The sequence below is a fragment of the Heterodontus francisci genome, chromosome 12 (genome assembly GCF_036365525.1).
Source record: "Heterodontus francisci isolate sHetFra1 chromosome 12, sHetFra1.hap1, whole genome shotgun sequence".
Classification (NCBI taxonomy): Eukaryota; Metazoa; Chordata; class Chondrichthyes; order Heterodontiformes; family Heterodontidae; genus Heterodontus; species Heterodontus francisci.
The window spans coordinates 48,703,169-48,718,168 of NC_090382.1; the positions used below are offsets into that span (position 1 = coordinate 48,703,169).

The 15,000-nt window shown below is 40.3% G+C and overlaps 1 protein-coding gene across 1 annotated transcript in view; it reads left to right on the forward strand.

Moving 5' to 3' along the window:
• Positions 1 to 15,000, forward strand: part of LOC137375848 (sideroflexin-1) — a 69,281-nt gene that overhangs the window by 44,403 nt on the left and 9,878 nt on the right. The window contains exons 4-9 of the mRNA XM_068043394.1: positions 7,066 to 7,164; positions 7,485 to 7,560; positions 8,596 to 8,681; positions 9,728 to 9,855; positions 12,145 to 12,194; positions 13,270 to 13,319. Of these exons, the coding sequence (XP_067899495.1) occupies positions 7,066 to 7,164; positions 7,485 to 7,560; positions 8,596 to 8,681; positions 9,728 to 9,855; positions 12,145 to 12,194; positions 13,270 to 13,319 (489 nt within the window). The remainder of the gene's footprint in view (positions 1 to 7,065; positions 7,165 to 7,484; positions 7,561 to 8,595; positions 8,682 to 9,727; positions 9,856 to 12,144; positions 12,195 to 13,269; positions 13,320 to 15,000) is intronic.

The following is a 15,000-nucleotide window of genomic DNA, read 5'->3' on the forward strand; positions in this document are numbered from 1 at the left end:
CCCCAAACGCTGGGTGCCATTTGGAAATCTCTATGTGTAGCCATGATGGACTGCCATGCCCTAAAATATACCAAAAGTATGTATTTTTAAAATTGTGAACCATGGCAAAAAAAGTGATTCCATGGCACAATGTGTGGACTTATACTCGTAGGTTGATACTTGTGGATTTATTCAACATATTTCCAGCATCATTTTGGATTACATTTGCATTAAAATGCCAGAGAAAAAATGACCTTCACATGGTCCTGGGAATTTAAAGTAAATAATGGATGCTGGGGCCCCTGGGTAGTATAAGGGTTTTTTTTTTCAAGTACTGATGGAGCTCCCAAGTAGTTGTTGGAAACGGTTTGTGTCTTACCTGTCTGTCATTGTGTTTCCAGTGGTATCACTATATCCTCTCCATTGTTTTCTGTCTTTTTAATATTGTGTTCTGAATGTTTCTCAGTTTTTCTTCTGTTTCTGTTTGTTGTCTTTTTCATTCTCCCACATTTGAGTTCTCATGAGTGGAAAGGAGACATGTGATCACAGAGCAGGGTGGAAGCGGCAAACAACATGAAGTGGTTGGTGTTATAACTGCCTTCCCTAACGCATGATCTCCCAGCTGGTTTTATGCCTTTGCCTTTCACCCCATCAGCTGTCCTTCTATCACAACTGTTTTCGTTTAACAACTACTGCCCCCCACCCCTTATGTTTTCATTTCACCTCTGTCCATTGCTTTTATGTACTACCTCTTAACCTCTTCTGTTGTCCTGTCTGCTACCCATGTGCACTTTCTGCTGCTGCTTTGCCTATTGCATTCTTCCTTCCCAGTGATACTCCATTTTCTCTTCTCCTCTGTCGGTAATTTCTTTTTTTTTTTGGTTTCTCCTTGTCCTACTATTCCCCTTCCTTCCCTTTTTCAGCTCTTTTCCAGTATCTCCCCTTCCCCTACACTCCCACTTACCTTTCTTGCTATCTCCAACCTGCCCCTTTGTCTCCTGTTCACCATTTTTCCAATTCCCTTCCTTTGCCTCTGCCTGTCTTGTATTACAGCTCTTGCATCCTCCCTCATATCATATCTCCCAAATCCCCAGCTTTCCCCATGAAGTTTACATCCCCTCCACAGCCCCAAAAACTTCACCTGAATTTTTAATTCCTGGCCAGGTTTGACCATACCAAATGAAACAGAGCAGGTCTTATAGTAGTGGCAGCAGGTCCTGAGGTGGAAGACCACATAGCACATCTGATAGTAGCAAAGAGCCCTGTATTAGTGAGGATACAGCAGGACTGAAAAGGGGCAATGACTTTGTGGCAGTGAAGGAGTGAGCAGGCAAGGAGCTGAAGGGACTCGGCTGTTCAGGGGGCAATGGCAGCAGAACCCCACCTCAGTAAGAACCGACAGGCTAAGAGCTGATCACGCATGACAGTTAAGTTGGAAGATGTCAAATAAATATTAAATAAACCATCAATAAATTTAAGGTAAAACTTACCTTCAAAGAACAGGGTGCGTGGGAAGGGAAAAAGGTAATTGTAGAATTTTAAACGCTGATTCTATCACTGTCTAGAGGAAAAATCTGGGAGATAGCTTGGATGGGCACTAGCACTACCTAGTGTGGTCAACATTTAAGAATAGGATAGATAGATGGTTGAAGGAAAAGAAAATAAAGACAGGCATATGAGATTAGGGCTACTGCTCACATGGAGGATAAACACCAACGTGGACTGGTTGTTGACCAGACAGCCTTTTACCATGTTGTATTTCTACAAAATTCTATTTCTATGTAGTGTTGGGAGGACTGAAACAATAATGGTATATATAAATACCTTATAACTTACAGTTTAAAACTAATTTGCTGGTGTGACAGAGATAGCATGACATCCAGGTGCCATGAAAATAGCATGACAAATAGCATGATACAGGTGTGACCTGGACAGAAAACATGTGACCATACAGAAAATGCATGTTGTACAACAGGAAATTACGCAGGTACAAGACTTTTAAAATATAAATTCCTATAAAGGCTGATATGGGTGCTGAGGCCAGTGTAACCTCTCAAAAGTATTAGTTATGTTGATGGCTCAGGTATCACTATTCTCGTCTCAAAGAACATCTTGCACTTTTATAGTGCCTTAAATGTAATTAAATGTCTCAAGACATGATAAAAAGCAAGGTTCAGGCACCCGAGCATAAGTTCAAGCAGAATATTAGGGTGGATGAACTGAAGACTTTGCCTTCAGTAGGTTCTAAGTAGGCTTTTGAAAATGGTAGAGGTGTGGCAACATGGGGTTTTAGGGTGGGAATTCCAGAGCAGGGCAAGATAACTGAATTTCTTTCACCTATGGTGAAAATGCACACAAGGCCAAGGTCAGGGAAGCATTCAAGTGAGCTGGGACTTGAGGAGCTTGCAGATGTAGAGTGGAATAAAACCCTGGAGGAACAAGGATAAAAATTTTGAAGTCAACACACTGGGGGAAGAGGGACCAGTGGAAATTAGTAAAGACAGGGCTGGCAGGTGAACAAGGCAGTACAGAGTAAGTAACTTGGGAGACCAAGGAGGTGAACAGGAAACAGAACTGGGAGATGATAAAGCTGTGAATGAAGTTATGTTTTTGGGTTGTTTTTTGTTCTATACTCTAGTTCTTTTGGCTTATGTGTTTCAGGAAACACCCATTGGTGAATCCTAGCTATCAACATTCTCAAGTGCTTTCACTTGCCTTGATAGATAAAACATAGTCATCTGCACAGGATAATGAATAGAGACACTTTTTAGATTACTTCAGGCACTGGTTTTCTTTGTCTTTAAAAGTAGCTGGATAATACTGCAGTAGACCTTGTTTTGGGCTTTAACTGACAAATAATTTATGAACAGTAATGGAATAAGGAAACAGTAGCAATAACAAAATTTATGTTTTTAATAAAAACGAAAATGCTGGAAATACTTAGGTCAAGCAGCATCTGTGGAGAAAGAAACAGTTAACCTTTCAGGTCAATGACATTTCTTCAGAATGCTTTTAGTATTAGTTTTTCTATGCGTTTGTATATTATAAAGTAAACAATTCCTAAATTTGTGATAAAACTGTGTAGTAATGACTTTTTATATAATCTTTTTCCCACCAATTATGGAACTTGTCTGTTTATTTAATTTAAAAACAGAGAATGCTGTGGAAAGAGGAAGGTAGGGTTAACGTTTCAGGTCAATGACCCATCGTCAGAACCCATGACAAGAGAAGCCATTGCAGGAGTTATACTGTCTACGTTGGGACAGGTAGGAATGGAATCAGGGCTAAGGAAATGAATCATACAGGAGAGCCAATTGAGGATGATGGAAAGACCATGCATGTTGCAAACCACAGGGATGACATGGGAAGAGAGATTGGTATACAGCATATTGGTGACTTCAACCAGGAGGGTCTCAGTGTTACTGGTGATATGGAAACTAGACTTAAATGAGTCAAGTAGGAGAAACTTTTGTAGAGTCTGATGGCTATGATGTTTTCAAGAGCTTTAAAGAAGAGGAGGTTAGAGTTGAGCTAGTAGTTGGAGTGATAGAGGGTATGTGTTTTAAGAAGCAGTTCCCTAGCCACAGACTCCATCCCTCTCCCTGGCAACTCTCTGAGGCTGAACCAAAATGTTACGTGGTGGCAGAGGCCTCGCACACCAACTTAAAAGTTGAGGGCGAGCCCGCCTCCGCTGGGCCTGGAAGCCATGTGACAATTTTGCATCGCCCAGGTCCTTAATTGGTCTCAGGCAGGAAGTCCTGCCTCCAAGAGCTACCAGCCAATCAGCGGTGGCCACTGCTGGGACTGCACCCAGCTTGAGGAGCAAGAGGGATGCAGGCCCTAAGAAAGGTAAGTGGGGTTTCAGGCCTTGCCAACGACAATCAGCTGGACCCCAATGAGGGGACTGGGGGTCGATCAGGAGGGTGGGGGAAGGTGCTCCAGCAGGTGTGGCTTGTGCTGCTGAGGGTGCCCTCTGTGGGGCACAAGGTGCCCAATGAGGAGGGCCCACCCCAGCCACGCCCGCAAGGAGGCCGCCTGGTACTACCGGGTGGCCTCCTCATCTAGCGAAGTGCCTGGCCACAGCTGACAATATACCAGCAGTGATGGGTTAAAACTTTTAAGTGGCAATTAATTGGTCAGTTAAAAGCTTCAGTTGACCTGGGGCAAGCAGGCTGTTTTCAACCTCACCTGCTGCTGGTAAATGGCAGCAGGGCGGTTAGGTGACAGGGACGGCATTCCCCACCTTCCCCTCAATTTTATACCCCCGCCTCCAGTCCGCTTCCAGGGATGGGGCGGGGGGTGGGGGGGGGGTGCAAAAAATTCAAGCCTGTTTGTCATATTCAACCGCAGGATGAGCTTCCGACCACACATCCACATCATCACTAAGGCCATCTATTTTAACCCCCGTAACGTTGCCTGACTTTGTCCCTACCTCAGCTCATCTGCTGCTGGAACCCTCATCCATTCTATTGTTAGCTCTAGACTTGACTGTTCTAATGCACTCCTGGCTGACCTCCCACATTCTATTCTCCATCAACTTGGTCATCCAAAATGCTGCTGCCCATATCTTAACTTGTACCAGGTCCATTCACCCATCACCTCTGTGCTTGTTGATCTACATTGGATCCTAGTTAAGCCAGATCTTGATTTAAAAATTCTCATCCTCATTTTTAAATACCTCCGTGGTCTCACGTCTGCATCCCTACAATCCTCTGTTCCTCCAATTCCGGCCTCTTGAGCATCCCTGATTTTAATTGCTCCACCATTGGTGGCTGTGCCTTCAACTGCCAAGGCCCTAAGCTATGAAATAAGAACAGAAGAAATAGGAGCAGGAGTAGGCCATACAGCCCCTCGAGGCTGCTCCGCCACAATAAGATCATGGCTGATCAGATCTTGGCCTCAACTCTACTTTCCTGCCTGATCCCCATAACCCTTTATTCCCTTATAGTTCAAGAATCTATCTCAGCCTTGAATATATTCAATGACTCAGCCTCCACAGTTCTCTCGGGTAGAGAGAATTCCAAAGATTCACGACCCTCTGAGAGAAAAAAATTTCCTCCTCATTTCCATCTTCAGTGAGAGGCCCCATATTCTGAAACAGTGCCCCCGAGTTCTAGATTCCCACATGAGGGGAAACATCCTCTCAGTATCTACCCTGTTAAGCCCCTCAGAATCCTGTATGTTTCAATAAGATCACCTCTCATTCTTTTAAACTCCAATGAGTATAGGCCCAACCTGCTCAACCTTTCCTCATAAAATAACCTCTTCATCCCAGGAATCAACTGAGTGAACCTTCTCTGAACTGCCTCCAATGCAAGTATATTCCTCCTTAAATAAGAAGACCAAAATTGGATGCAGTACTTTAGGTTGGAATCTCACCAACACTCTGGTTGTAGCAAAACTTCCCTACTTTTATACTTCATCCCCTTGCAATAAAGGTCAACATTCCATTTGCCTGTCTAATTACTTGCTTTACCTGCATACTAACTTTTTGTGTTTCATGTACGAGAACACCCAGATCCCTCTGTACTGCACCGTTCTGTAGTTATTCTCAATTTAAATACTATTTTGCTTTCCTATTCTTACTACCGAAGTGGATAACCTCACATTTTTATGCCATCTGCCAAATTTTTGCCCACTGGCTTAATCTATCTATATCCCCTTGCGGACTCTGTGTCCTCCTCACAACTTGCTTTCCCACCTGTCTTTGTATCATCAGCAAATTTGGCTCCACTATACTCAGTCCCTTCATCCAAATATTAATATAGATTGTAAATATTTGAGGCCCCAGCACTGATCCCTGTGGCACCGCACTAATTATAGTTTCCCAACCTGAAAATTACCCATTTATCCCGACTCTGTTTTCTTTTAGATAACCAATCCTCCAACGAAACGAATATATTATCCCCAACACCATGAGCTTTTATCTTGTGCGGTAACCTTTTATTACCTTATCGAATGCCTTTTGGAAATCCAAATACACTACATCTACTAGTTACCCTTTATCCACTTTGCTTGTTACATCCTCAAATAACTCTATTAAATTTGTCACAAACACAGGGAATTTCCTCCCTAAACCTCTCCACCCCTCTACCTTTCTCTCCTCCTTTAAGGTGTTCCTTAAAATCTACCTTTTTGACCAACCTTTTGGTCATCTGCCCTACTATCTCCTTATGTGGCTCAATGTCAGATTTCATTTGATAACATTCCTGTGATGTGTCTTGGGACGTTTTACTGCATTAAAGGTGCTGTATAAATACAAGTTGCTGTTGTTGTTGAGCAGTTTTGAAGGAAAGCAAGAATGTCCGCTCCTCCATAGCAGCATTACAATACTACCAATATTTCTGTAGCATTATACCGCTAATAGCGTATTTGGCTGTATAGGAGGAAGAACTTGATAAAATGTTTTGCAGGATATAGAATTGAATTTTTTCTAAGACTTTAATGATATCTAACAATAGTAATGTGACCAAAATGTCGATAGTTTGTCATGGATTATTAGCTTCCTGAAATTTGAAAATTTTCAAAATAAGCTGACTCCGCTATATTCCGACAAACCAAGGCGCAGATTGTTGACTTTATGTAAGAACTGACTCTCTCACCATGTAGAGATGTATTATATACATTATACTACATTGGTCAGTGCTTCTTTTGCTTAGAAGGAACAAGAGAAGAAAAGTTAGAATTGCACTATCTTGCACTCGCTTCCATCTCCCACTGTAACTCATTCTTTCCCAGGGATCTTAATATTATAGAACTCGTTTCCTGCATCCACCCACCCCACCAATCCACAACCTTTCCTGTTACAATCTTCAGACTTGAAACCATCTAATCACTAATTCCTGATATATCTCATCTTCAACCGTGGTGATGTCCCAGACTGTTCACTTTGCTTTCGCAATTTAAAAAAAAAGCTTATACTAGTATTTCCATTTATTGTAATGCATTTTAAAAAAATATATGTATAGAGACAATTGTGATTCAATGTGGATGTTGAACGATGTCCCTATTAAAAATATTCCAAAGCAGTGCTACTTACATTTACTGTGTGCCATTATAAAATGTTTCCTACTGATTTGATTTTAGAACTACTCCAGCAGTGGTGTTCTGGCAGTGGATTAATCAGTCCTTCAACGCTATTGTGAATTACTCTAACAGAAGTGGAGATGCTCCAATAACTGTAGGGTAGGTTGTGCTTCTATTCATATTGATGTAAGGCATTGTCATAAATTTCAATTTTGGACTGTATTCATATGCTGACAACCAAATTATGGCTTATGTTGGTCAAGATCAAAGTAAAAATAATGTAAACAAAATTGGGCTTTCACTTATTTATATGTATGCATTAACTTCTCATACTGAAATATAGAGTATTTATTGACCATTAGTATTGTAACACCATGGTGTTTTTGATCATAGTTAACACAGTGTTTAGGTTTTGTTCTCGAAGTCTCAAGAATATCATTACATTTAAGTTTTTTTTATATTTCCTGTTTAAATTGCAGCCAGCTTGGTACAGCCTATGTCTCAGCTACAACAGGTGCAGTAGCAACAGCTCTTGGCCTTAATTCACTAACTAAGGTATCATTAACTTTTGATACATGCATGTCTTATCCATTATTGGTTATTGGAATTTTGGAAAAGGTGTATTGTTTATTTCATGAGGATGATACCAGGAATGAGCAGACATAATTATGGAGAAACTAGTGCTGTAGTGAAGGAGCAGAGGAAGTGAATGGGAGATCTAAATTCAAGATTATAGAAGGATCTGAAGGGATAAATTGTAAAAGACCCACTGGTTCAAGATTCAGAAAGCATATCAGCAGACAGTTCAGAGCTAATTTGATCCTGTGTTTACCTGGTGGTATACATGTGGACTTTAGCGGAGGACATATATAAGTGATCAAGAAAAGAACACTGGATAATACTCTTTCCCAGTGTAGGGATATTGAAACCAGTTGTTACAACCCAGTGTTCTCTCTAGCTGAGACTAACCTAAGGCTTCCGTGCTCTGTATTTCACGCGTCACAACACATTTACCCACTAAACACAGATAGGAACTTCAATGCAAGAATGTTTTTGTTTTTGTATGAATATTATTCAATTCCTTCAGGAGCTTGATTTTTTCTTTACCTCTGCTTTTCCTTAATTTGTGTATGTTTTCTAATCTGGATTTACTGCAATTAATGAAGCATGACAAAAGCCTTGTGTGGGTTCACAATTTAAGATAACCTTCTAAAATACCAGTATAATTCACACACCATGTAATATTTAGTTCCAAGAAATATCTAGATTAAATAAACAAAATTAAATTAGCGACTCTTGCATCAATACACTTTGAGAGAATATAACAAAACATGTAGACAGATTCCATCTGCATTTCTTAGGATCCTGGATTTGAACTTTTTAGTACTTAGTCTTCCCCATTTGATAAGAGGCAATATAGTGAGCATTATTAGTAACAATCCATTAGTAATATATGGATAAGGGAAAACATTCAGGAGACAAAAATTTAATAATGTTTAGACATTTGCATAGATGTAATAATGAAGATTTGAACTGACTCTCTTAGCTATTCTTATAAAGGAAATAATTAATCCTTTTCTTCTTATACAGCGTGTGACACCTCTAATAGGACGTTTTGTTCCATTTGCTGCAGTAGCTGCTGCCAATTGTATAAATATCCCTTTAATGAGACAGAGGTAAGTTCTCCATTTAATGTCTCAATAGCAGTAAAGCACAAATTTCAAAATGAAATAATTCTAGGGGTGGCACAGCATAATGCACCATTTAGTAGGTTATCCAATCTCCGCTTTGCTGCACTGGGAGGTGTCAAGCAGAGGTCGGGCATTTCTCCAAAATGAACAGTTAGTCATTGTGGACCATTCCTGCATACCTCCTTATTAGAGAGTAGAATTTTGCAGAGCACTGGGAGCAGTTACCTTACGCTTTCAGCTAGTAGCATGCCTGGAGAAACTTAAGGAAAAGCAAAAATTGGAGAAAATAACATTAAAAATAACACACACAACTCTCAGTTGTTGTAAAGGAATAAGAATGCTACAAAAACCCAGTAAGATCAGCATATATGTTTTGTGAGAAATAGCCAGCCCATCATCATGAGAATAGATCTGCTTTCTGAGAGTGAGACACTCCTGGGTTCTGTTGAGGACCAAGCTTGACTGGGAATATTTTTGAAACGACATTTGCCTTTTTTAAGTCTCCCATTATTAGTCATTCAAAAGGACTGTGGTTTATATTCACCCTATATAATGGAGTTTCATTTACTTAACAAACTGAACAATATGTTTCTCAGTACAGCATGACTTAAGCTTCTGAAAAACTCTCTTTATCAGCTTATTTAACATGGGTCCACAAACCAACAGATGCCTGGACTAATCTGAACCTGTATATCTGAAAAGGGGACAGGACTACAGTGATGAGCAGTGCATTTTCAGAAAATAAATATTTTTGAAAAGTTACAGAAGTTTAACTTACTATAAGTAAGCTCCCTTTTTCCAGTAAATAAAGAGATAGGTACTGGTTTAAAACAGCACAGAAAATGTAATCATCTAAACTTTCTCACTGTTTGTGAACATGGGATGCAAAAATATAAATTGTAACCTGGCTTTTCTTCCTGCCTATCCAAAAAAAAAAAAGCCTTTCGGCATGGAGACAAGTGCCATTTTGAAGTTTATAATACTAAATTTAAATATTCCAGAAATCTTCACAGTCCACTTTCATTCCACAGAGAATTGAAACATGGAATACCAGTTACAGATGAGAATGGCAACCGACTAGGAGAATCAACAAAAGCTGCTCAACAGGCCATTGTACAAGTAGTCATCTCTAGAATTCTCATGGCTGCTCCTGGCATGGGTCAGTAGTACTAAAAGTAAACAGTTTTAATAGACTGACTTCCTGGGCTAAATTTTATAAGCTCACCGCAAACAAGGCGCGGCGCATGCACCACTTGTGTGCCACTGAGCCCTCGCGATATTTCGCGCAGGGGCTTATTTAAATGGAGAGGGCGGCCGCTCCATCCCCAACAATGGCGTCCAGCGCCACCACCATTTTTAAAGGGCTTCAAGCCCTACAGTTTAATTTAAATCTTTTAAGGTCCTGCTGGACGAAATTGTGAATAAAATTTTATTTAAACTTTGAATCCCCTTTCACACACACCCCCCACTGAGTTCACCATAAATAAAATGACTATCCCCCCAGAAAAACACTTTTTAATATGCTAAACTTTCACTTCCCACCTTCAGCACCTTTGGCCTTCAACCCCTTCCCACCATCCCTACAACCAATCCGAGCAGTTTTCCCTGTTCTCCCCCCACTCCTGCCCTGCATATTTCACTCCTCCGTCACTCCCCACCAGTGTCACGCCTCAGATCCGAAGGCACGGGAGGGAATATAGTTGTGGGACGGCCGTCCCACAGGCCATTTAAGTGTTAAACAGTTAAGTGTTTATTCATAACTTTTAATATGATTAGCATATTTAGATGAAGGCTCCGCCTCTCAGGGATTGGGGGGGGGGGGCCACACTTGAGCCTCACTGCCACTGGTAAAATGCGCAAGGCCTTCCTGGCGTCGGGTGTCATGATGGGCCTCTCCCAGAAGAATTTTCCCAGCCTCCCCCGTCACAACCCCCAACGCCAGAGGGCTCATAAAATTCAGCCCCCTGAGTCACTCTAGTTAAGCAAATTGTTGTCTTCTGTTTTTATTATTCATACAATGTTTTGTTGTCAGGTGGACGCCAAATGCAGTTTTGGTGTTCATATTTTTCTGATGTATAACTTTCTGATACTGTTACTGTTTGTTGTTGGAAACACATTCCTATTCCAAATTTATTGTAGGTAATGGTCATGATTTATCATATTGATACATTTGCATGCTAGTTATGGTTTACAAACTAATTCAATTCTATTTTGTTTTAAGCAGATTTTTACCATAGTTATTTTTCTGTCTTGTTTATGAATACAGAATTAAGATGCATGTTAGGTTGCTGCTAGATTTAGCATTCATTGGCAAATTTAGCATTTGCTAGTAGCCCTAATAGTGGAATTCAGGAGGCCCAGCTTTGCCTGTTGTTGAAACTCGATTAGCTTCTGTGGGTGGATCCTACCACTTCTTGGCCTGATTTTGGGTGGAAAACTAGTAGCAGAAAGATATGATCTTGAATGAGATAGCAAATCTCTGGCAGTGGTGTCTCTCCTTGACTATAAAAACCATACTGATATTCAAACAACATGGACTAACATTGGCAAGGGCCATTGAGACATTCACAACTCAGCCGTCTAAAGCAAGACAGTAGGGGTATTAGGAACCCAGAGGAGTGGAGGAAGTTGTTGGATTATATATGGAAATGTAGACCTGTGCTTTTTAGAAATAGCAAATGAAAATGCAAATGAGAACATCCTTCCCAATACCAGCCAGGTGTTTCTTTGCTGAGTTTTAATCCTATTCTGACAAGTTTATTTTCCTAATTACAGCATATTTAACACTGAATCTGCAGGGAGAGCAGTTAGACAGCTTAGCGAATAAGAAATTAGATATAAATTAGGCTCAGTTTAAAATATATCAATTACTGATTCATCTTGATGAGGAAACTTATCCCACCTGTTCATGATTACAAGAACTGTTGAGGAAAGTGGGTGTGAGCAGGGAGGAAACAAATGGCTTAAGTACACACTTTCTACATTGCAGTTGCTCAATGTGAAATGTTAACGTAGTTTCCCCCTAACAATGTTGTAGTACAGTATCAATAAAATCCCCATTCTAGCAAAGTCTTGCGATGTTGTGATCCCTACATGTCCTGTGAGTTTCTGGAATTAATGTTGGCAATATCTCCATGACTGACAAGTGAAAACTTGAAAACGAGTAATGTTACCTTAACCACATTATTACAGGTTTCATCAACTTTTTACCCAAAGGTTTTAGAATGCTACAAAATTCAATTACTTTTTTTTTGATGGAATTCAAAACACTTTGTTGTAAATGCCAACCCTATATACCTTTTCTGATTATAGTCATTGCTCTGGGCTAAAATCTAAAACATTAGAAACATGCTTGCCTCCTATTTTTACCAAAGACACCTAAAGCTTTCTTTTTGTTATATTTTAATTGTGATTATGTTGTTAACTTATTAAATGAGCTTTCTTTTAGCTATCCCTCCATTTATAATGAATACCTTGGAAAGGAAAGCCTTTTTAAAGGTAAGTTTTTCATATTTATCTTTTGAATTTTTAATCTTTCTGTTTGTGGAGCCATTCTAATGATGGTTCTAATGTCCAGCAATATTCATTTTGCTTCCTGTGTTTAAATAAATGAAGCTACTCACTCAATACACTACTGACCTTTTATTCTTTAAATGTATAAAAAGGTTATAATGAACTAGAGGAAAAACAAATACTTGAATGCCTTTTCATTGTGGTTTTACTTCATAATTTATGTTCAACACACTATGGACAAGTTAGGTAAAGCAATTTGGGGGCAAATAAATTATTGGGACAAAAAGGGCAAGATTTTAACTCACTCAAAACCCATTCCCTTACACAAAGGGCAGTACAGTGGTGCAGTGGTTAGCACCGCAGCCTCACAGCTCCAGTGACCCGGGTTCAGTTCTGGGTACTGCCTGTGCGGAGTTTGCAAGTTCTCCCTGTGACCGCGTGGGTTTCCGCCAGGTGCTCCGGTTTCCTCCCACAGCCAAAGACTTGCAGGTTAATAGGTAAATTGGCCATTGTAAACTGCCCCTAGTGTAGGTGGATGGTAGGAGAATGGTGGGTATGTGGAAGGGAATATGGGATTAATGAAGGATTAGTATAAATGGGTGGTTGTTGGTCAGCACAGACTCGGTGGGCCGAAGGGCCTGTTTCAGTGCTGTATCTCTAAATAAATAAGTTAAAATTAGGCCAAAGTACTTCAAAACTTTTGGGCTTGAAGCACATAAATGCCTGTTACTAAACTAAGGCAAAAGGAGCATTAATAACCTGTTTATGGGGGCAGCATGATCATGATGAGTGCTCAAGGATTGATTAAACATTCAGAAACAAGCTGCTCAGGTTGACTGCAACATGTAGATTTACAATTATGTTTTAACTGATCAGTTCTTACCAAAGCTTACAAACGTCATTAATGACTTTAATGCTTCCTTCATTTGAGCCTGTGTCTCCAATACAAAATTTAACTAGTTTATCGATGTTTTGTTGGGACTAGTGAAATACTGTAGCAACACTGATACTTCTATCTAAATTTAAAAGATTGAAGTTATTGATATTTGCGTTATTATAGCGATTCCCATGGATGAGTGCACCTATTCAAGTGGGCTTGGTGGGAGTCTGGTAAGTAGAAGTGTTTTGAAATCTCCCTCCTGTCATATTATTAGCTGTAGTAGTTGCAACTTGGAGGCAGTCCTATTCTAACCGTTCCAGTTAATAGAAGTTCTTTATAGATTTTTTATAGATTTATCACTCATCTAAAAGGTAAAAGACTCTGAACAAAAAGTTCAGCATTAAAATCATTTCTCATGAATAGCATCATGAGTTTATGTTATGGAATCATAGAATGATCCAGCACAGAAGGAGGCCATTCGGCTTTGGTAGAGCTATCCAATTAGCCCCACTCCCTTGTTTTTTCCCTTCAAGTATTTAACCAATTCCCTTTTTGAAAGTCACTATTGAATCTGCTTCCGCCAGCCTTTCAGGTAGTGCATGCTAGATCACAGCAACTCGCTGCATAAAAATAATGGGCTGAGTTTCACAATCAGTGGCACAATGACAGTGCTCACCATTGGCATCGAATCAAACTATGCATCTACATACCGCAATCCCCATGGCAAGGATTTCGTTTGAAGGCGGGAGGATCCCTCTCTGTTTCGGCTTCAGCGAAGCCCAGCACACTGTGTAGCGCAGGCAAAAATGGCAGATAGTTGTGGACATGGCTTCCAATCACTGTACCGTGTCATACACGGAAGGAACCATGCTGAAATAAACAATGAAATTGAAGAGTTATGATTTTTTTTTTAATCAAATGTTAAACAAAACCACAAGAACGTGGCCACTTGTACCGCCATCAAAATGGAGTAGTGGTCACGTGACCCCTCCTGCACTGGAAATCAACAAACTTGTATACAGGAATGGAACTCATTAACTTTGTCTGAAATAGCTCTGGGAAGAACCCCTTTGAAATTGAAAAGAGCATTATTGCATGAATGACTCTTATCAACATGAATAAACTAACACAGGATTCTGGAGACCATTGGACTTGCAGCACAAACCAAAACTGAATAGGCGTGAAATAGCACCATGTTAACAGGAGGGTCCCCATTCAAATAACAGTCGATAGCCATGGTCTCCACATACTGGTCCATTTGTGGTCACACCAGGTGAGCGAATCATGTGTCTTGCAACAGAAACTTTCCTGTGATGAATTTTTACCTTAAAAAGGTAACCCTCTGGAGAGAGAGAGAGGAGGCAATCAGGCCAACACCTTCAGAAAGCAGTCCAGCCAGGGACTGTGAAAGAAATCCAGCCAAGCAAAGAAGAAGCCCTGCTGCTAAATCTACACTTCAACTTGCTGCTCCAGAGAACTTAAAGTGACCACCAACTCCAGTCTGAAGTTTTAACCACCAGAAAATCTACAACACCTCACCAAGTTCAAGACTACAAATACCTGGGCCTGCACCTTTAGAAGAGACTGTCCTCCTGAGAAAATTCAATAGGTTTACCTACCTCACCTTGAGCTTTAAAATACTTACCCTTTTTCTCTCCGTTTGTTCTTGTGTATGCATGTGCGAGTGAATATATGCATGAGTGAGGTTGTGACCGTTTTGGGAATTGTGTAAAAATAGTTATCTTTTTTTAAACCTATGAAGAAACCTGTCAATTGTCTGTAAAAGACACTTGGGCTAACACAGCAGTTTAACAAAACACGATTGTGATTATTTGGGGAGGTGAACATTGGGAACCAACCACATCCCTTTCTACCTGTCTGTAACAACCCCAAATCTGTATAAAGCAGGCT